We start from the raw sequence: 22904 nt of genomic DNA, 5'->3' as shown, positions 1-22904 counted from the left end.
TCCCAACCCAGGCCAACCCAGTATCTCCTGACTGAGGGGCCTTGACTCCCAGTGCTGTCTCCACCTGAGATGAGCCCACTCCTGGCCTCTGCAGAGACTGCAGAGACTGCACCAGGCTGGACCTGAGCCCACCTCCACTGCTCCCAAACCCCACTTACTTGGGGAGCTTCTGAAACACTCTGGCACCGGGGCCCTGGCCCGGACCCACCATTCAGACTCTGGGGAGAGGCCCAGGAAGCTGCAGTCCATGCAGACCATGCTTGGGCAGAGGTGAACGTGGTCTGAAACCCGGGGCTCAGAGAAGCAGGACAGCTGGCTCCCGGCCACAACATAGCCAGGTGCAGGACTGGGTCTCAACTCACGTCTTCTGACCCCAAACGCAGCTACGTTCCAATGACAGGGCACACTCGGTCGCCCCTGTGATATGGGAAGCATCTACCATGTGGCAGCAGGGCGAAACCCTGGCACTGGAGTCACAGAACCCTAGGTCCAAACCCCAACGAGGCAACTCAACAACTCAACTCAGGCCCTCAGACAAGCCACATGAGCCTCCGGGCTCCAGGCCCTCTTCTGGGGAGCAGAGATACGGCTGAGGACCTCAGAACTGCAGAAACAAAGAATCTCCCCAGAGACGACAGCTCACGTTCAATGAACGGGGCAGTTCCTTCCTTCTGACCAATCTCTCTCTCTCCTCCTAAAATGTGACCACCAATAGCAGCGATGACGACCGACTCTTACTAAGGGCTGACCCCGGGCACACAGGAGCATTTCATGCTAACGAACTCATTCAGTGCTGCCAGTGCACAATGACCGAAGGGGCTGCTACCCCAACCTTGACGATGGGGACCAGGTGTCAAGGGGTCAAGTAAATTTAAGTTGCCAGGATGAGGCTTGAGCCCACCTCACAGGAAAGGCCAAGGCTCTGCTCTCCACCAGCCCTCTGTCTCCCCATGTCTCGGCCCACGGTCTGCGTCTTCTTCAGCAGGCTGGGGCAACACGAGGTTTCTCTAAACCCTCCTCTGTGGGCCCTTGGAGTTGAACCAGAGAGGCAAGGGTCACCCAGCCCGCAGACCCTTCCCACTCTGGCTTCCACGAAGCGGGACTCAGGCATGCTGGCCTCCGGCGGGCCGGGCCCCCAGCTCACAGGTCCCTGAGCCCGGGACCAGAGCAGGGCCTGGCACCTGAGGGTGCTCTGAGCACATCGGGGGGGGCTCGAAGGGCTCAGAGGCCCAACTGGCTTCCAAAGCAGAGGCCTTCCAGAACACCCTGGGCACCCCAGAACTGTGTTGCCTCACATCTTCTAAGACACCTCCCGGCTCAGAGAGGCTCACAATGAAAGCATGGAAAATCACCAAGTGCCACTAAAAGCTGCCTCCCTGGCATGTCCCCAGCTGAACTCCTTCTATTTTTCTTTTCCCGGGAGATCAAAGCTATTGTGTCAACACTCGGCCCCGATCCGAGTGACCTTAAGCGGGTTGCTTATGCAACCTGGTGGTGGCAGCCGGGGACGGCAAGGAGCGATCCGAGAGTCTGAACGGGGGTTTCCTTGAAGCATGAGAACCCCCGTCAGGGGTGCTGCGCTATTGCTGACGTGCCCGTTTTTGACAGGGAAGAAACCCCAGAGAGAGCTCCAACTAGCCTCTGGCTCGGCCCTCCCTGCTCTCCCGCTGGCAGGACCCTGGCCTCCCGTTGACGCCCTCCCCCGGGAGCGGCTGACTGCCCAGAACCAGAGCGGCAGGAGATGGGCCGCAGGGTGCGGCTCTGACGTTCCTCCGAGGGCCAGCCGCTGGCGGGACCCACGCCACGGGACGCCGCCCCACCCCGGGGAGAAACAGGAAGTGCTGTTCCCATTTTACAGACAAGGAAATGGAGGCTACGGAGGGGTGACCTGCCCAAGGGCGCACAGCTCAAAAGTGGCAGCGAGGGAAACTGAGCCCCTTTCTGACTCTGTCCGCGCCCTCTAGGTCTCACCAGGGTCGGCTACCTGGAAAGGCCAGCCGGGCTGTCCGTGTGTCGGATGAATCTCAGCAGCAGGAAGAGCACAGAACACAGAGTCAGGAGGCCCCGGTTCCAGCCTTCCCAGTGTCCTAAGGAACCACGCGGCTCTGGGCAAGTGGCTGACTCTCCCCGGACTCTGGAGGCCTCGCCCTCAGGTGAGGGGATGGACAGAGGGCAGTCAATTAGCAGCGGCTGCCAGGATCCCGGAGGGGAGGAGTCTAAGACCTCCTCAAAGTTCAAACAGAAAAAATGCTACTGCTTAGCAGTGTCCATCAAGAGCACAGAATCGACGTGCTGGATCCGTGCCCCCTGCCGCCACCCCGTGCCATCCACCCCTCTGATGGTCCAAGTCTTAAAGACTCTCTTCCTTTGTTCGAGCCCGTCCTGACTGGTTCCTCATCACAGGCAAGTACTCCCATGCACCCACAGTGTGTTTTGCCTTTACTTTTATTTAGCATTTATTTCATGCCAATTAGAAATCCCGGGCTTTCTGTTGACTGCCCTTCATCAGATCCTCATGCCTGTCTGCGTTCTGTGTTGTAAAGGGCGATGCATCTCTGAATTCCCCTATTTGCCATCCGCACGGTTCCCCACGCCAGCAGGAGAGGTCTAAGGGTGCAAGACTGCAGGCAACTAAACCCAGCAGAGTGGCCAGCCGGGGGCAGTGCAGGCAGGAGGCGGCCACAAAGGCTCGGACGAGCCAGGCCTGAGCCCAGGGACTTTGCCAAGGAAAAGCACGGCTGGCTGTGGCTGCCAGGGCTGCCTGAGCGGGAAGGTCACGTAGCCAGTAGTGCGAAGGGCCACCCCACACAGGGGCTGAGGAGGGCCGCTCCCCTGCTAAAGGCAACCCCTGCTGGTAAGCGGCGTGGACCGTGGAAGGCTGACCCAGGGACACCGTGCCAACAAAGAGCCAAGAGTTACTGATGAGCATCTGTGATACCCCTCCGGCGGCTTCGGGCCACAGCCCCCTGCCCTTCGGAGCCCCCAGGGCCCCAGCCAACCCCGCTCTCCTGGACTCGACTCCCAGACTTGTCCTGGATCAGTGCTCGGCACAGTTGCTACGTCGTGCTTCTCCCCTGCCCCACGCTGCCCCCGGCCAGCTTTCTGGGCCCCTCAAACATCTGCTGACACAACAGTTGCTGCCTGTTCTGGGGCTTGCTCCAGGAGGTTTGAGGACTCAGTGTGTGGGCAGCTGCGATCAATCAAACCTCTGTTTCAGCATCCCGACCCCTCCTCACAAATGCCTCGCTTCTGTTTGAAGCACTGTTGAGAAATACAATTTGTTGCTCCTGCAGGCTGACCAGCTTGGAGTCAAAAATACAGCAAGGACTGGGACACCCAGGGGCACGGCATTCGGCGGGTACCTCTTTTTAATTGTTGCTTTTTTTTTTTTTCCCCCGAAACCTTGGCTCCCACGCATGCGATCTGGGCCTAAATGGCCACGCACGGCGCAGGTCTCGCTGGGAGTCAACCGACGCTTGCTAGTCACGCCAAGTCTCCAAGAAGCAATAACTAATAAACACGTCAGCAAAAGTCCCGCTGATAAACAACTCCGATGCTCAGGCCGGGCCCTGCTCTCAATGGCACATATTCACACAAAACACCGGGCAGAAGGGGTCACGTGGGGAAAGCCGAGCGGGAGGTCAGCACCATGTGACCCGGGCAGGGGCGGGCGCGACTGACCCTCCGGGCCGCCTTCGGGCAGCTGCTCTGGGAGCTGCGTGGCTACGATGCCAATTCCGGGGCGGGGCCTCCCTGGGCTGGGTCCTCAAGCCAGTTCTCCCAGCGGGGACCCTCCTCGCTGCAGCCTCCCCCCTCCCGCTGCAGGAGCCGCCTGCAGCCTCGCTCGGCATCCCCGTCCGTGCGCTGGGCGCTGAGGTTTTACCAAGACGTGAGCAAAGGCGGACAGGTCTGAAGGCAATTGCTGACCCCCCGACCCACCGCGGTCCGGCCTCACTGCCCAAGAGGCATCGGCCACTGCCGGCCAGCTGTGCCCAGGGGTGCTGGCCAGGGGCAGGGCGGGGCATCCGGTGAGCTCCCAAGACCACGTCTACCTAGTCCCACGGGCTGCGGACGTGACACAAAACGCTCACACGTGGCCAACCTCCTCTGGCAGAGGTGGTTCCGAATCCGACACCGCTTCACGACCCTCGGCTCTGAGCATGGAGCTCACCGCAGGCCGAGCTAAGTGGCAGGGCAGGCCTCCTCCCCGTTCTCAAAAGGAAAGGACGAGGCAGGAAGAGGAACAAAGAAGGAGAAGTAAATGGCAAGGGCAGAAAAGGGAAGGGAAACACAGAAGGAAAGAGATGGGCAAATAGAGAAAAAAGGGAGTCCTCACAAGGGACTGAGTGTGCCTCCTGGGACCATCACCCCCCTCCCAGTTCTGCCTCTGGAGTCGCCCAGAACGAGCCCACACCTTCCCTCTCAACATGTGCAACAGCAACGCCAGGGGCACCCATCTGCACTCCCTGTGCGCCAGCCAGGGCGCTAGGTGGTGTGTGTACACACAGGCAAGGATACAGACACACACGTACGTTCACACGTACATATATCTGCATGTCACAGACACACACGTACAGGTTGACACATTATACGCAAGCGCACACGTGCATTATTTCCCTTATTCTTCCGGCAGAAGCCACAGCAGCTGTGGGGACGATGTGCTTTGCTGCACAGAGATGTCAAGTAATTTGCCCAAGGCTGCTAGCCTTCTGCCCCTCATCTAGACGCCTTCTGATTTGTCGCTGTGCCCCCAGGCCCCAACTGCAGATCCAAAAGTGGACACCATGTTCTAGAAGGACAGCAGCGTCCGCAGGAGGGGCTGGATGGACAAGGCTTCAGGGGCTCTGGGTACCCCCCACCCTTGCTCCGGGCACCCTGACTGATGGCCAGAGAAAAGCTCCTGCATGCTCACCCACACCCCAGGAGGTGTGCCCTGGGCCCCGAAGGCTCCAGCCCCAGTCAGCGCCTCAGGAAGCCGGGGTTTCTCACAACTCCCCGTACTCCGAGGGTCTAACCGGAAAGGCACTCTGCACCTTTGATGTGACAATCTCATACACCTGGTCCCAGATCTACGCACACAAAGGGGCTCCTTCACAAAAATGCTCAGTTAGAACCCCCTGCCCCCAGAAAAGTGAGTATTTACAAACCAAGATCACAAGACCTACAAAAAAGGTCCAAGATCTAGGTTGGAGAAACAGAGCAGTGCCGACCCTGGCTACAGGCCTGTCTTTCCATAGATGCGCAGCCCCTGCTCCTGCCCCAGCAGTTACAAATGCTGAGAAAGCCACAGCCCACGGGGGCTGGTATCTGGGCGGTCCTGTGTCAGCTGTCACCTGGCCATGGGCAGGTGTCTGTATACCAGTGACATGCTCAGCTCCTGGGCTTCCTAGGCAGAGGACCCTACACGTTCCAGGCTGGATTCAGGGCTCTCTGCAAAGGCACTGGAGTTGCCCTAGGCCTGGCTTTTAAAAAGGCTCCTGGAAAAGCAAGGCCCACCTGGCGAGGCCATAAATTATACAATGGGGGAGCCAAAGCAGGCAGAGCTCCGTGGAGACAGGACTGGCCGGGGCTCTAGAGGCTTGGTCGGGGTGGCTCAGGGTCCAACCCCAGGGCTCCAGTCGCCCCCTTCTGGCACATACACTTCCCAGGGGCCCCTTCTGCACTTGCCCCGGACTCTGCCCTACCCAGGCCTTGGCTAGAGAAAGGCGAGAGGAATCAGGGCGGCCTCACCGGGATCTTGGAGGCCTGCCTGGAGCCAATGAAGCAATCTACACATCTGGGCACAGTCCCACTGAGCAATAGATTTTCAAACAGTTTCTACCCGAGTGAGGACGGGAAACGTCTCCAGTGACGCCAGTGGTGTTACTCCGACTTGTGGCTAGTAAAATATAATAACACGTGTAAGTTGTTTTTATTACCTATCTAGCTTATTAGGTAATAAAATAAGCTCAACATTAAAAATTTAACTGAAGCCATTTATCGCACCCAGAACTCAGGGCTCCGGGTTTCCTTCAGAAGTCACCCAAATCTGTCACCTTTCCAGCCTCTTTACCTATTTAAATTTCTCCAGAGAAGGAAAATTCCACTCGTGTGTCCAACACAAATGAATGTGTTCGGCCGTTGTCTAGCTAGTAAAGCAAAACATGTCCACAACTTAGGAAAAAGAAAGGGACACACCTGGGGAGAGCGATGGAAGAAATGGAAACTGGAAAATGAGGGCAGAGGATGGAGGTTTCTTCCCCAACATGGGGGAGGCAGAGTCTGTCACGAGCCCGTCCTCCAGCTGCCCCGGGCCATGGCCCGGCTCTGGAGCAAACAGCCAGACAGTCTGGACTCTGGGGCAAGGTGCCTGCTCAAGACTTGAGACACCTGCCCCTCTTCTTTCTGTGGGCCGGGGGAGGGGAGGGCAGGTACCTCTAGGCTGGGAGGGGGTCTAGAGAAGAAAAGGAAATGCCACCGACAGAAGCGGCATTTTCACTCTAAAGCAAAAGGAGGTCCGGCTGAAAAAGCAGCCCTGGGCACTGAAGGAAGGCCGTCAGGTCCAAGAGGAGTCGACACGAGGCTGCCTGCCCAGAAGTGGCCACGGGCTGCATGAGCGAGGCCAGCCGGTCTTGGTCCCCTCACACCCAGCGGTGACCGATGCTTCCACAACAACACAAGAGGAAGGGGAAACCATGGCACGGAGCGCAGGACCTCCCGGACACAGGACACAGACTGCATCCCACCCCCCACCCATCCTTCCCTGGGCCTCACTGTCAAACTCACAACCTCAGGCTTCCTCGGGAAGAACCAAACGCAGGGGGCACTCAGGCTCAGAGACTGCCCTAAAGACAGAATATTAACTCCCAAGTTCATCTCGTTCGAATCAACACCCGCGATCAGTGTTAGCACGAGGCAGGGCTCCAAGACACAGAGGATAAAGTGCGCGGGAGGGCGCGTGTGGCCGGAGGCCTCGCCTACGGTGAACGGCGAGGCGGACGGAGGTGGCACAGAGGACAGCAATCACAGCGTCTTGGTGGTCTCACGTTGTTGACAGTTTAATCCAATGGCTAAGTGCTGCTCCGATCCCTCACCCTCTAAAACCATTACCCACAGTCCTGATCTCAGGACCAGCCTAATCCGAAGGACAAGGAGTCCTGGCCTGTGCCACAGGGACGGGGTTTCAGGCACAGAGGCTCCAGCGAGGTGCCGGAAGGGGATCACCAGTGCTGGGTGACAACGGCCTGCCCCCGTAACGCCTCGCCTCCCGCCATCTGCCTGCCCCTGTACCGCCAGCACTGTGTTCACAGGGAAAGAGCATTTCTGACTTTTCTGATTTTAAAGACACTAAAATTAAAAAACGAACTTGGTACCATCTTTCTTCGAAGAGGATTTTAAAAAACGGGGGAAGAACCCACTGCTGGGCCCCACGCATCTGCCTGGGATGGGCCAGGACCAGCAGAGGCTCCCACGAGCACCCAGGTGCTCCCGCGGGGCCTCCCGTGTGGCCGGGGCTCTTACCTGTGCCATCTTAGCAAGGTCTAGGGAAGGCCTCTGCTCCTGCACCTCTTCTGGGCGCCGCCGCTTAATGCCGACCTTCTTGTCGTTAAGGACACACGGCTGGGAGCGGCTTCGGGACAGCCCGCTGGAGCGCCTGGCCAGCTCTGGTGTTGAGGCAGGTGTGCTGTTGGCTGAGGGTGGACAGTACTCCGCAAAGGAAAACTGCTCGTGCGAGCAGGAGAAGGACCGCTGCATGTCGAGCCGGCCGCCTCCCACGGGGGTCGGGTCAGGGCTCCAGATGTCGCCTGCCTGTCCACAGGTGGCCGAGCCTGGCGCCCCTTGGCAGGGCTGACCTCCAAAGCGGTGGTGGAACCCTGCCTGGTCATAGGGCGAGGAGAGCGCATTGGCCCGGGAGGGGAGGCTGAAACTAGAGCTTCTCTGCATGGTGCTGAAGCCGTTGGAATAGCGCTGGACGCTGCCCCCGCTGTAACAGCGTCTCTTCTCCACCGGAGTCCAGACTTTGGAGCCCAAGGGCCTCCACGATGTCCGGCAGCTGGACATTTCATCGGAGAAGGACAGTGACCGGCACTGGCGTTTGCTGGGGGGTGCTGAGGGGTTCCCGTTGTGGTCGCTGAGGCTGAGGTCTTTGATCAGGTTGGTCACCGCGCAGGCGGTCGCTGCCTCCCGGTGCCACAGAGCGCCGTCCTGACACTTCTCGGGCAAGCACTCCCAGATGCTGGCGCTCGGCTGCTCGATCTGAAGAGGGCATTTCCTGTCCAGGTCTCGCCATCTGTCATTTTCTGGTTCAGAAATGACAAAGAGAAAACAGGATTTGAGAAGGCCTCCATGCCAGCCCTCTGCCTCCTCACCAAGAGTTCACCTTAAACAGGATTCTAGAGCCAGGAAGGCTCTAACTGTGTAGACGAGAAACTGAGGCTCAGAGAGGGGACGGGAATCCCAGAGTTTTGCATCAGGAGCAGAGCAAGCCTGAGATGCATGTACCACACTCCCCACCGCCCGCCGGCCTCCTGGTATAGCTTCCTTCCCAAAAGTCTGTACTGCCTCCCAGGAAAGTCCAAAACAACAGTTTTCACCCAAACGCTTTCCCATTTTATAGATGGGAAATCGACCTGCCCCACCCCTCCCCTGGCCTGCAGCGTCAGGGCAGTATGTTTGTTACGGTCTCTCTCAGTGCTTGGCTGCTCTGGGGCTGGGACTCAATGCCCTGGCAGAAGACCAAAGAGGAGTCTTTTGGTATGCGGGAGGGTCAAGGTCGAATTGGAGGGCGGGGGGGGGGGTACTGCCAGGTTAGTTCATCTGAATTCCATCTTGAGAATACTTGCTGACGACAGAAACTGGAAATTGATTTATGCCTCCACCACCACACTCTTCAACATCAATGTCATCACCAATAGCCGCCAACCATAGAGCACTCTTCTTGTGTTCACCTGATTTCTCACGGCATCGAGGACACTTAAATCCGTTAAAATCTGGGGGCACCTGGGTGGCTCAGTTGGTTAAGCACTGACTTCAGCTCGGGTCATGATCTCACGGTTCATGAGTTCCAGCCCCGCGTCAGGCTCTGTGGTGACAGCTCAGAGCCTGGAACCTGCTTCGGATTCTGTCTCTCTCTGTCTCTTAGCCCCTCCCCCACTCATGCTCTGTCTCTCAAAAATAAATAAACGTTAAAAAATTTTTTTTTTAAACCGTCAAAATCTGTAGCAGCATGTCTTGGGCTGCACAGACTTAAGGGTACAATTGAAACTTACATATTCAGGCCTCTGCTTGAACACATGAATAAAGAAGCTACCTCCCCGCCCCCCCCCCCCACTAGGAAATGCTGACTTTGCACTTGAACCTTTATTTTAGTGAAATATTCAGGACCTATTTGTTGTTTTTCTACTACAGAATCAGGCACTGTGCTGAGAATTTTAGGAGGGCAGGCACAAATACACCTGATACAGTTCTGGTGTTCAAGTTTATGACACAAAAGCAGAGTTAAGAAATACGTTGTGCTTCCAGGGATCAACATATTGGCAAGGTTCTGGCTTTCTTAAGTGACACACATTTATAAACTGTACACACAGGAATATACAGAAAACTACGGCTTGAGTCATTCAGCCTGTAGAAGGACGGACGTAAAGCCTGAAATGACATTCAGCTAGGGGTTCGATGCACACCGATTCTCACAGCACTGCAGTCAGTTACTCCCACGGGGGAGCAGATATCCCCCTGGCCGCTGTAACCCACAAGGCTCCCTGTGCACCATCACTGCCCAAGTGGGGAGACAGAGGCTGGAGGAAGTTGAGTGAGTGGCCCGGGCCACACAAATGACCGCAGCCTGGCCCAACCCAGAGCCCTGTTCTTTTCACTACACTGCAGCGCTGAGGGGAAGGAACCACAGGGAGCCCGACATCGGCCCTGCCCTCCACGAGTTTAGGAGTCGTACAGGGCGGACCATCCACTCAGAAAACCATGGTGAAACCCACAAGAGTGCACCAGTCTGCAAGGACCACACAGGGTCCAACTCCTAGGCCCAGATCCCCACCACTTAGGCCACTTCTCAAAGGACACAGAGAGACATCAAAGGATAGACCCTGGGCTGAGTGTCAGCAGCTACTGGACAGGCTCAAAGGGAATTGACCAGTGAGGCCCAAAAGGAGGCTCATGAGCCAAAGATAAGCCAAATTAGGGCTAAATGTGACACTGTCATCTAGGGTGCCCTGCCACAGTTATGAGACACGTCTAAGGGGTTGGGACCCTGTGCAGGGGACGTGGGAGGAACCGGCCAGAGGCTATTCCCACAAGGGGGCCTCAGAAGCTGGAGATGCGGGGGAGAGATTTTCCAGAAGCCCAGACCAGTTGGGACCAAACCAGGCCAGTCACCAAATGTTCAATTCCCGTCCCTCTCCGAATCCTCCTGGGCCCTGGTGCACGACAAGTCTCCATACGTGGCCCGTTCACTAAATTTGACAAATTATCACCATGAATCAATCGCCTTTGTGCAAGTAGCATTTATGTTGTTTGAAATAAGTCCTCACTGCCCATTGTCCCTGGAGCAGCCACTATTCTTTTTTTTTTTTTTTTTTTTTTTTTTTTTTTTGGGACAGAGAGAGACAGAGCATGAATTGGGGAGGGGCAGAGAGAGAGGGAGACACAGAATCGGAAACAGGCTCCAGGCTCCAAGCCATCAGCCCAGAGCCTGACGCGGGGCTCGAACTCACAGACCGCAAGATCGTGACCTGGCTGAAGTCGGACGCTTAACCGACTGCGCCACCCGGGCGCCCCCAGCCACTATTCTTTTAAACCAGTTTCGATTTGACATTTGTTAGCAGTTGAAAGATCAGTAAAATAATAAAGTAAAATTATCTGTTATCTGCTTTGCAAAAAGAAGAGTTATCCTCAGAACCAAGTGAAGATTTGCGTGTCATGATGTTCTGCAAAGTGACACGAGTGACAGCGGAATGGGAGCCACAACTGAAATGCCCTCCAGGCGGGGCTGGTGACATAAATGACCAGGGAGGAAGACAGAGCATGAAAACAGGACCGTTCCAGAGAACGTTAATGATGTAATTCCAAACCTGAAACAACAGGGCAGAAAAACCGTATGGATATAGCAGGATTCCTATTTTGTCAAATATGTATGTTATCTGTGAAGATGAAGAGAAAATAAACCAAAATGTTCACAGTCGAATGAGAGACAGCTGGCTGATTTATATGTTTTCCTTTTTGTTCTCCTGTGGTTTCTACATTCTCTATAAGGACAAATCTATTTCCAAACGTGTGGGGGATGTGGCCACCAAGCCCACTGGTGCAGGCCCGGGGTCACGGCCAGGGCCGATGATCCCAGCCTCCTCTGGGTTTGCTCCTTCGGTCTTTTAGGGAGTTCTCTTACGATAACACTGGCCACCAACTTCTCTTTGGAGACAGGGCCCTGAGGCATCAGGTGGGTCAGGAATGCGACCAACTGAGGAAGGACCCAGGGAGCCCAGCCACAGAGCAGCAGGGGCCCCAACATGGAGCCACAGTAGCCCTGCTTAAGGAACCCAAGGCTCAACACAGACTGCCTCTGTTCGAGGCCTTGGGAAACCCGTGAAATTAAAAAGAATTGATCCCATTCTCAGAGGAAACTGCTTTCTATTCCATTTTAATTTCACTGCGCTGGAACTTTCCCATCTCCAGGGAAGTCATGAGAAGTAAGTGGACTTGGGAGTCAATTAAGCAGAACATTCGGTCCCTCTCATCTGACAGCACCATCCCTCCCCCATGGCCACCTCGTGATCTTGGTGCATCCTGACAGGATGCGCAGGCCTCCCCATTCCAGGCTCACCTCCTCACTGCCTCCAGAGAACTTCTCGGGGCCCATGCCTAGCATGGTCTGACCCCAGGCAGTTGCCCATGGCCTTGCAGAAAGGAGGCAAACGTTTTAGCCTGGCATCCTGACCCCATCTCCCCAGTTCACCCTGCTCTAGACACCCTGAACTTCCTGTGACATCAGACATCAGACAAGAAGCAGGCAGAGTCGAAACCATCTTCAAGGACCCCTGAAAGAGCCCGTAAAGCACCCTCCCCCTGGTTTGTGGACACAGCCCAGAGAGTAGTTCTTACGTACCAGCTACCCTTAATAAAGCGGGAGTTTAGTGAAGCAGCCTCAGGAATGGGCACAGGGAACTTCTGTGAGAGGAGGTAGGTGCCCCAACTGCGTTCAGGGTCCCTCTCGAATCCCCGGCGGGGACCGGGTTGGATGGCTAGCGCTGGCGTGCTCCTGTTTGCCTGGGGGAACCACTCCGCTCCATTTCAAGAGTAACCCTCTGTGACCCTAACGGTAAGATTTCCTCGTTGAAATGATTAAGACTCGGTTCTTAACTGGGTCCACCGGTCAAACGTGAGCACGATGTGTCTGCAATGAATCTACCGTTTCCCCCCCAAACATCAGCTCTTTCACGCCCTTGCGCCTTGGCAAAGGCCTGGACTCTTCTCCTCCTGCCTTCACCCTTCCAGCAAGGGGCTCTTTCTAGTCCAGAAGAGCCAACTCCACATCACCTTCTCTGTAGATATGCCTTCTCCGTATTAGCCACTAGGCGCCCACAGCTCTCTGTCTGACTTTCGATCTTCCGGCCCAGACGTTGACTGAACCCTAATTATCTGTTTACGTGTCTGCTTCCACTGAGCCACAAGCTGTCAAGCACAGACCCAGCATGGCCACCCAGTGCCCGGCACGGAGCCCGGCACACCGCAGACCTCAGCCGGTGGCGGCGGGCGGAGGAAGGAACGGACAGTGTGCCGGAAAGCGGCAGAGCCGGCTGTGGGGGTTCGCTTGGCCTCAGTGGTCTTTCATCCTTGGTCAGGGAGGTACAGGCTGGGCTCCGCGTTCAACTTCCCACTTTACCGAGGCCGCGGATAGCTGCATGGGAAGCGGCCGGGAGTCTGGTTAGCGCTACGATGTCTGGGATTCTCTGGAAACACCACGCACTGCCCAACGTGGAGCGCTGCTTCTGTGTCTCAACAGCAGCCAGGGGGCCACCTGGCCTGTCTGAGGGACAGATAGTATTTTAACGGTTGCTATCTTTATCGCTTGAAGAAGTACAACATAAGAAAAGTAAAGACAATGGAGGCTATGTTTAGCCTTGGTGTTTTCCCCCTTCACTCAAGGAACATAAAGCGATTTGCTGGGTCAGGTCATCAGACAAAAGAAACAGGAATAGAAGCCACTTTTTAATGGCAAACCGCCCTGAGCTTCTGGCCCTGACGTCACACTGTACAAAAAGGACCTCAGGAGGGCTCTGAGGAGAGGACGCCGGATGCCCCCGCCCCTCCATTCAATATCACTCTGCACAAACAATTGTAACTCTTTCAAAAGTGACCAGGGCCACGGACCTGGGGAGTCCACTGAGCAGGGGTCACTTGGGAGGGTGGGAAGGGTACGGACACGGGTTTGAGTCTCAGCTCTGCAGAGTACTTAATCTCTCAGGGCCTCAGTTTCCTCATGTGTAAAATGAGAGTGACAGACAGTGATGCCCTCGCAGAGCTATTTTGAGAACCAAACAGTTGCTTGGAACAAGGCCCGCGAGGGCACTGCGGGCTCTGCTCCTACCGCTGAGGCTCAGCTCTCCGGCAACTGGGCACCAAGCACTGCTGGGAGTGCTGGAGTGGCAACCCGTAGGCTCTATGGCAGGATTTCCTCCGTGTGGCTTGGGACCCCCTGCAGGAGCATCCCTTGGGGTGTTACAATGCAATTCCTAGGCCCAGTCCCTTTCTCAGGAAACAATCTCTAGAGGGGAGGAGTCTGCATTTAAGCAAGCTCCTCTACGTCCGGCTTCGGCTCAGGTCATGATCTCACGGTTGGTGGGCTCGAGCCCCGCGTCGGGCTCTGTGCTGACAGCTCAGAGCCTGGAGCCGCTTCGGATTCTGTGTCTCCCTCTCTCTTGGCCCATCCCCTGCTCGCTCTGTCTGTCTCTGTCTCTCTCTCTCTCTCAAAAATACATAAACATTAAAAAAATTTTAAATAAGTTCCTCAGGTTATTTTGTGGCAAAATTGCTGAGAACTGCTCCTACAGGCTACTCGGGGACCTGGGTTCTCAAACACCTTTGTCAGAGTGGCAGCCACACCCAGGAAGCTTCTAGAGGGTTGACCAGTCCAGCCTCTACAAATCTGAATTCAGAACACCATTAAAAGTTGGTGTTCTGCTGTTTGTTTTCAGACAGGAAGTCGAACTACAGACAAGGAAAACTTTTACCCTTCAAGTACTTAGAGGGCCCTTTCCCGCAGGAGGGGGTGGGGGCCCCAAGTTGCACAGCAGGTCCTGGATGGAGATGGAGAGCCGCTGGAAGAGGCCTGGGAAACCAGGGGAAGAGTCTGAGGCCTCTCACCTTCTCCCTGGGACACGCTGACGCCAGGCCTCTGGTGGATGTGGGCACAGCACAAAGGCACCAGCCACATACGCTCTATGCAGTCCTCATTACGTCAACCTTCAGCAGCATCTAAAGCTCCTCTGTGCCCTGGTGAGCCATCTTCACAAGTTGGGGATGACTCACAGGGGAGTGTGTGTGTGTAAGGTAAATGCACACCAGGCTCTACCTCGAGACGGGAGGACAAACCACACAAACTTACACAAAAGCATACAAACCATCTGGTTCTCTCACTGCGACCTCCACGGGGTCTTTCAGAGCCGAGGCTTGATGCCCGAGCCTGAGGTTTCTGGAAGACTACCACCACCTCAGCCGATGCTCACACACATGGGAACAAAACCCCAGGTCCCCCAGCCCCACTCACAAGGCCCCAGTCCAACCACGCCCGGACTAAGGAGGGCAGAAGGCTGCTGGGTACGCAGATCTAGAGCTCAAAGAAAGAAAACACTTGGAGGAACACAAATAGCATTTGACCTCAAATGTTCTTGTTTCCATTTCTACCCTTGAACTTGAAGGGAAATTCCCAAGGGCCCAGATTCTTAGGGGCCTATGGCCTTCTTAGGTTCAAGAGATAGAGGAGATTTACGGCCCTGGGTATCTGTGTGCTGTGTTTTATAGGCTGCCTTAAGGTGACATAACCACAGCAGAATGTGGTTTCTAGAAAAGGTTAAGCACCTGAAGCAGAGACCCAAGATATAAGATTCTTGTAGCCTCCCAGGCCTGGGTAACAGGCCTCCAGCCAGATCAAGACTGGCTGACTCATTCTTGGATTTCACACCTATCTGCTTGTGCTGACGATGTGCTGATGTGCTGTCTCCCCAGCCCTGTGGGTTGGGTTGTGCTAACTTAGCCTCGGGGCTGCAAGGACTCTACCCTTGATTTCGGGGTAGAAGCTCTCACCGACCCTTTCAATGGGAAACTGGAGAGGTGTCCTTCCGAAGGCAGCGTTACTAAGTCCGTCCCACAAAAAGAACACAGGGGGAAGACATGCCCCAATGAGACGTGCACGGTCCCACAATGGGATCGCTGATTTTCAAACGAACTTGTAGAGCCCCCTGCCAACTGGAGTGCCTCTTTCTCCGTGTCATCAGGATGGAGACAGATTTAATTCAAGGCTGTGTCAGGAAGAAAACGTTCTTGGGCTTTGCCTGACTGGGCCCCATCCTCTGGATGTGCCCTCTTGAGTGCGATGAATCATAAAATGTCAGCTGTATCTTGGGTTCAGGCACACTGACACAGGACACCAAGCTCCTCGGCCAAGGCATGAGGACAGGGATTAGGACAGCTGGAGAGAACACTCCAGCAGCTCCATCAAGGGAAGCAAGAAGGCTGGCCTGAGGGGCTCTAGGAGAAGCGAGGCAGCTGGTAACCTTCAGAGTGGCAACCAGGGCCCTGCCCTCCCCAGCTGGGTAGGACGGCCCATGGCGGCCACCGCAGCTTCTGGGAAGCCTCTGCTCTTACAAAAAGAGGCTTGGTGGGATCCCCAAACAAGACAGTGTAGAGAGGTAAAAACCATACCAGACTGAGCACCCGTCTGTATGGGGCAGGGAGAACTGAGGCCCTGTAATGGCCCGTTCAGCTCTGACCCAGACCTCCAGCCCCCACCCCTGGCCTCCAGGGGCATTCAGAAATGTGCACGGAGCCAGGATTCCCAATGGCAACAAAAACTGTGAAGGGACAGAAAGGTCACTTTTAACCATCATCTCCTTTAGATCCCCATCCTGGTTGTGGGTACATAAACAGCCTGGGACATGGGCACCTGCTTGCGATTCATCTCTAAATTGATGCGCCGGCAAAGCTGAGAGCCACTACACAGGGGAGAACTATTCGGAGAACTCAACAAATTGCATATTAATTGTTAACTAACATCCCCCTGGGACCTTTGCTGAGGCAGAGAGAGCGCGTAAGCATACATCCCAAGCACACAGCTCAACCATGAGGCACCACGGCATTCCCAGGCTTGCGGGTGGAGAAACGGAGCTTCAGAAGAGCGTCACGCCTCAACCACGGACGCACAGCGAGCCAACGGCAGGGTCTGCAATCCCAAGGCCGTGCTCTTGCAGTTGGGCCAGGCTGCCCCAAACTTGACCACCTTCCTACCTGGCAATGCACCGTGGTGGGTGGTGCCCAGTGAGCCTGGCAGTTGTCTTCCCCTGTCCTCTGGCACCACTGTGGGCCCCCTCCCGGCCCCAAGGCAGGCCAGCCTGGGCGAGAAGGCAGCCCGGGAGGCTCCCTTCTCACTGGTCACCGTGAACAGCTGTCATGTGCCAACCACACTTTGCACCCACTTCCAGTCTGTACTTTATTCCGGAAACACCGTCTGAAACCAATAAATGGTGCGAGGAAACATTCAAAGCACTCTGCACGGACAAACCTGAAGCTATTTGAGGGAGTGAAAACTCACACATGTACCGATGATAAATAAAAACGAATAACAAAGAAAAAGCAAACTTCAGAAAAACCATACGTCTGCATAGTCATATATGGATGTGCTTTTAAAAATGAAAACGAAGCTCTCTCTAGCTGATTTTGGTTGATCATCTGTTTCTTATGGGAGGCTCTGGTCCAATGATCGGATTCCAAATGGCTACCTCTGAGAGAGACAGAAGCAGCGGCAGAGACCAGAAACGGGCCTGAGCCACTCAGGTGCCATTACCGTTGTCCATTTCGTCTCAGTCCTCTGCCGGTTCTAGGAAATCTAAAATGCCCCACCTCCGAGTGCCGGCTTTTGCACCCGAGGTGCAATCCCACTCCACTTCCAGCAATGAACAGTGGTGGAGTGAAAAGACCAAAAGCTATCAAATCTCAACGTGGAATCTTCCAGTCCCACGCGGCTCAGCACAGCCAACTGGTTTACCCCGTAGAAATTAACACGGAGAGTGCCCCCGGGAACAACCCTTTCATGTACAGAGTAGACTTTAACAGCCAAGTAATTAAACACAGAAAGTAAGGGCTTATAATTAAAATGCTGACAAACCTGAACCAGAGTGGCACAAGTAAGGGCTGCTATCATATTTTTACAATTCCCTTTTATACATAATGCATGATCCTTCTGCTCGTTTCTCTATGTTCTCTGCCTGTGAAATAATTTACATTAATAAATAATTTATTACCATAACTCCTAAAGTAATTATGGGTTTCCTTGCAATTTTTTTTTTTTTTTAAGCATACGAATTGTTTTGTTCTCTGTTCGTTGACTTGTATTTACACGACTTTTCCTAGTGGCCTTTTTGCAATAATTGGTATTGCGTTCGCTTTCTCACCTATTATTTGATTTCCAGGCCTCTCCTCGCCTGAGTGGTGAGGAAAAGGGAATATGCAGTGTCCATTGTCCCTGCAATACAGGATTCAGTTAATGGGTGCAATTAGCCAAGGGTGGTGAATGGAGGCTGCTCTCACCCCACTTGCCCTGTTTCACCAAAAGATTAAACTGATACACGCGTGCCCCTGGGTCAGCGTGAAGAAGCATCTCCCACGGCGAACGACAGAGGACCTGGGGGGGAGCCGTGTTGGAAGGATTCGCGTAGAGTCCCTGCCTCTCCAAGCACACGGCGATCCTCTCAGGGGCGGCCGAGCCCCTTTCTCCACCCGCTGGAAGTCATGGCCGGCAGCAAGGGCTGGCCCGCCTGCCAGGCCAGCTGACCAGCAGGCGGCCCACACCCACGAAGCTGCCACCTGACCAAGGTTTCCTGTGTTGAGAACACAATAACTGGGCACGTACACAGCTCTTCCCCACAGAAGCCGCCTGCAGAGGAAATTCCAGTTCAGCAAAGAAAGTGTCCTCGGGACGGTACGGGAGGTGAGAAGGGAAGCCACGGGGCAAAACACAGTCTCTGCTAGGAGGAGCCCTTCCGGGACCAGGCGGGGCTCACAACCTAGTAAGGAGCACGGGGCCCTGGTGCAGAGCAGGCCGGGCGGTGGCCTGGCTCCACTCTGCCCTGCTCTTCTCTCTCCCCCGCTTTGGACAAGCACAAAACCACTTCTTTGTACCAAGGTCCCAAACTTGGTGTGGGGGGGTGGGGGTGGGGGGAGCGAAAGCTGGGGAGGGGCCCATAAGCCAGCTCACAACAACATAAAGTACTTAAAAAAGAACACATACTGTTGCGAGCACTTGATCATATTAGTGAGGCATTTTATCTAAGTGGGTGCAGAGGAGGCTGAGCAACTTGAAAGGGTGGTTTTTTAAGAGGAAGCAAAAAGGCCACTGCACTCCCCACCCTAATGCCCTTGCCTGGGTTTTCTTAAGAATGCTTAGGAAACTCAAACTCGCACTGGCTTCCAGCTAGGACCCTTGCATGGCTCAGGAGGAGGGAAATGCCCTGAGTCACAGGGCCAAGCTGTCCCCAGCAATCACAGGAGAAGTCCACCGATCAGGGCCAGACAGGGGGTTCGGTGATTAGAGTAACAGGACATTTTGTCTTGGCTGAGTATTGTCCAGCCCTGGAAAGGCTCAAAACCCTCTTGAGAAGTCCGGCTGGACCCAGAGTGCTATTAAAAAGCAGGCAGGCCTAAAGTGAAATCTCACTCCCTGGGATGCTCCCCTGCCACCAAGTTCACGTCGCAGGGTGAGGCCACGCCTCGATTCGCCGGTTAAAGCGGGCAGGAGCGGTCACCTGAGCTTGCAGCTGCACACAGGCATGGGAGGCCTCAGACTGCTGACACTCCACCTGCACGAGTGCCCGGAAATGGGATGAGGGCGGGAGGGACTGAGCCGGCACCTCCTGTGTGCCGCTGTCCCTTTAAATCTCACCAAGAACTGCAATCTGCAAGATGAGGGGACCGAGGCTCAGGAAGATGGGCTGAATTCCCTGTTCCTCCAGACTGCACTGGACAGAACCCCCCTTCCCCCGCCCAGGGCAGGGGCAGACTTACTGTATCTCTGTGCCAAGTGCCTGACACTTAGTAGGTACTCGATAAACATCTAACAGAACACGTCCCTGAAATGTACCGTGAATGCACGCTTCAGATGGGTCAGGGTCTCCCCAAATCGAGGAGGAGTGGTCAACAGAAAGATGGGCACGCGGGAGAGAGAGGAGCCGAGGAGAAGGCCAGGAGGACTCTGGAGACCCCCGCGCCTGGCTGTTCCTCTGCTGCCTGGCAGTGCCCTGGAACCAGCCTAGGTCAGGTACGAGTGGCCTCGAAATAAAGACCCACGTCTGCACAGCCCCGTGTACTAGCCTGGCCCAGTTGACAGCTGAAATCCAGGCGGGGCTGAGCGCCCAGGTGCCTCTCTCTCCTTCCTGGCAGGACAAAGGCAGGCAGTTCAACCACAGCACAACTGAGTCCAGCCCACGAAGCAGGCGGTGAGGCAAGCTTCCGAGCCACGTGGCTAAGTGACTGAGGGTTTGTTGAAAGCCGTTAACCACCAACGAGGTGCTCAATCAAGCCCCATGTGGGGGACAGGTTTCAGAAGTGTGTCACATGGGTACACCGAGGCCAGGTGATCTCCCTGTTTCCATTTCCTCCGGGTGGCAGCATGAAGAGGGCCACCTGGGCTCTCCCACAGGGCTGTGGCTTATGACTGAGGGAAAAAAAAAAACAAAAACAATCTTCCTTCTCCCCCAGCCTGGGTCCAGCTCTGCCAAGGGAGCTTGGTCACCTCACTAGGCCTTGGTTTCCCCAGGTGTGAACTGAGCATCCCCACCCACCCCACACCGAGGCTGCTGCAGAATCCCGGAGACCCTGCAAAGTCAGGAGCCTGGGGCTCCCTGTGACTCTCCAGCCTCGTCACCCCACCTACGGGACGGAGCCTAAAGAAGAAAAAGAAAACCCTGTGCACAGAGTCAAAGGCTGAAGGCCTGAAGTGGTCGCCTATCTCGGAGGCTTGGTTTCTGCCTCAATGCAAACCTCACAGAAATTCATGTGGCAAGGTGTCCCCACGGGGGGCAGGAGTCACGGAGACACGGTGAAAGGAGGGATCGTGCTCGGTCATTGGGAGCACAGAAAAAAATCAATATGATCAATGCAGTCATCCCCTCTGCCCCCTTGTAAAAAAAAACAGTAATTCACACTCGCACGGGCACAGGGGACTGAGACAACCTTTCTGGAAAGCAAGCCAACAATATGAAGCAAGACCCTTAAAAACGTTCCTGCCTTCTGGCCTCTCTATTCCACTCCTGGGAACTCCTAAGGAATAATCCTGAAGGCAGACAGAAGACAATGACTTTGACGCTTAGTCACTGTTAATTAATCACACCGGCAAACAAAACAGCCACGCCACCCAACAGCCAAGAAACAGTCACAACGTTAAATACATATTGATACACAATTCAGTACTTCAGCCTCCTTAAACCAGCGTGTAAACCAACAAATGTAATGCGATGCGGGAATGATGGTAACTGTGACTCAGTGAAACAAAGAAAAGCAAAACTTCTTCGTATCTAATTCTATGTAATCCAGTGTTCATCGTGGCTACGTAAAAAAAACTCACAGGACATAAAAACACACCAAAATATTAATAGGAGTTATCACTGGGTTTTGGGGGGCTAGGAGAGATTTTCATCTTATACTTTACACCGGGGTACGTTTTCCGAATTAAAAAAAAAAAAAAAAAATGAACGTGGTTACCTTAAAAACCAGACAGAAACACTCAACGTTACGGTTGGAGACATTTGCAAAGCACGCACCAGCGCCCGTCCGCTCACTCGGCCCCGCAGCCCGGGCGCCACTCCGGCACCACTGGGGTCGGAACGGGGTGGCAGAGTCCCCACTCTGCTCTCTGTGCCCGTGTCCGTGTCCGGAAAGGGCTTCCAACGTCTCACCTGGAGGACTCAGGCCCTGGCGGAAGGACTAGAGAAGCACTCTTCACGGCCACCTTGGTTACTCACCCATAATTCCACAAGAGAAAAGTGTCGGTCCTTGACTCATCTTCTTTGGCGTGTGCTGAAAACAACCAGAAAAGCTATTCACTCTTCGCGTCATAAGAAGCACGTTTGCACATGACCCTGCACTGATCCCTTGCTAAAGTCACAGTTAAAGGGGTAACTGCCTCTTGCCAACGTCAGATTAGGGGACGGAGACAAAAGTGTTACGAGAGGCAACATCGGCCCGTAATCAGACCCGGACTCCGCGTCCAAAGTCTCCAGTGAGTTACGGAGGCCGTCAAGTTAATGGCTTCAAAAACACACAAGAAAGCCCCGTGGCTTCTGACGCTCGGGGACTGGGCCGTGTGAGTGACACGGACGAGGTGTGATATACATGGTTCCCCAAGCCGGGCTGCAGAGAGACCTCCCCACAGCCCAGGCTGGGAGAAGAGGGGGCCTCTCGATGACAGGAAGAGCCCCCAGTGAGGAGTACAGGCCCATCTGTCACCCTCGGCTCCTTCCCTCCACCCCCCCCTCCCCACCCCGAGACACCAGAAGAACAGCTCTTCCTCCTCTACACAGAAGCATCAGGTAAACCTCAGGAGGGTGGCCCTTCACCATGCAAGCTGCTTTGCTGCAACAAGGAGGCCACCCCCGGGCACCCTCTCTGAACTGAAACAGAAACTCGAAGGTGTTATTTGGTCACAGCAAAGAGCTATGCCTTTCAGACTCCTTGGCACGGTATTCCGACGGCTTCCCTTTCCACTGGGAGCATCGTGCGTCTCCCCTCACACCGCACACCCACCCTCAACAAAATGCTACGGCCGCTGGGAGAGAAACGGGCCACTGGGGCCTCCACGAGAACCCCAAGACGGGACACTGCTCCGCGGCTACACGGTAACCTGAGCACGGAACGTTCCGGGCTCCCCTGTGCCGGCTGCGGCGGGGGTCAGGCGGCCTATTCTGACCTCTGGTGAGGAGGAGACCGTGCCCACCGGGGCCCCAGAAAGAAGGCCCCGCCTCAAGCGTTCCTACGACTCCTTCCCTCCTCCTTCCGCCAGTCACCCACTCGTAAGTACTGGAAATTATTCACATGCAGGCTGCACGAGGGGACTGACCACGTGATGGGGAAAGAAGCTCTCGGCCCCAGAGGAGTCGGCCCGTCCAAGAGAACTCCATCTTCTGGGAGGAGCCCCAAGCAACAGGGACACGCAGGCTTCCAGGCTGAGAAGAGGGCGGGAACCCAGGCCCTGGTGCCTTAAGGGCCACAAGGCTGAGGGGGAGCTGACTAGGAAAGACCTGGCCCCACCCAGATAAGGGGCGCCAAGTGCCTGCCCCCAGCTCCCCAGTTCAAAGCCCTCTGCGCTCAGTCAGCTACGTGTTCATCCATTCAGGTCACTAAGGGGCCATCCCGGCCAGCCTGGGACACAGAGGTGAAGGACGCCCGCCCTGGTCCTCAGGAAGCTCACGTTTCGTGGAGGACGGAGTCACACAGACGAAACATCGCACGACAGGGAGCGTGGGAGCGGAGGGGAGAGGACCCAGGCCAAGGGTGCCGGGGTGCGCGAGGTCGGGGCCGGCGTCCTGCGGGGAACACCGGAGCCGGTGCTCAAGGACCAGAAGGCAAAGGGGGCGGGGCAGGGCTTCTCCGGTGCCCACTCCTCGGTTGAGAGCAAGAATCCTATTTTCAGGACAGGTTGCCCTCCTGGATCC

General features: G+C 55.4%; 1 protein-coding gene across 1 annotated transcript in view; it reads right to left on the bottom strand.

Moving 5' to 3' along the window:
* Positions 1–22904, bottom strand: part of FAM53B (family with sequence similarity 53 member B) — a 74599-nt gene that overhangs the window by 45721 nt on the left and 5974 nt on the right. The window contains exons 2-3 of the mRNA XM_030334167.1: positions 21216–21270; positions 7501–8279 (exon numbers count right to left, since the gene is read on the bottom strand). Of these exons, the coding sequence (XP_030190027.1) occupies positions 7501–8279; positions 21216–21270 (834 nt within the window). The remainder of the gene's footprint in view (positions 1–7500; positions 8280–21215; positions 21271–22904) is intronic.

This window comes from Lynx canadensis, chromosome D2, assembly GCF_007474595.2.
Source record: "Lynx canadensis isolate LIC74 chromosome D2, mLynCan4.pri.v2, whole genome shotgun sequence".
Classification (NCBI taxonomy): domain Eukaryota; kingdom Metazoa; phylum Chordata; class Mammalia; order Carnivora; family Felidae; genus Lynx; species Lynx canadensis.
Note: the sequence above shows the minus strand (reverse complement) of the source record. Positions and strands in the feature narration are given on the sequence as shown.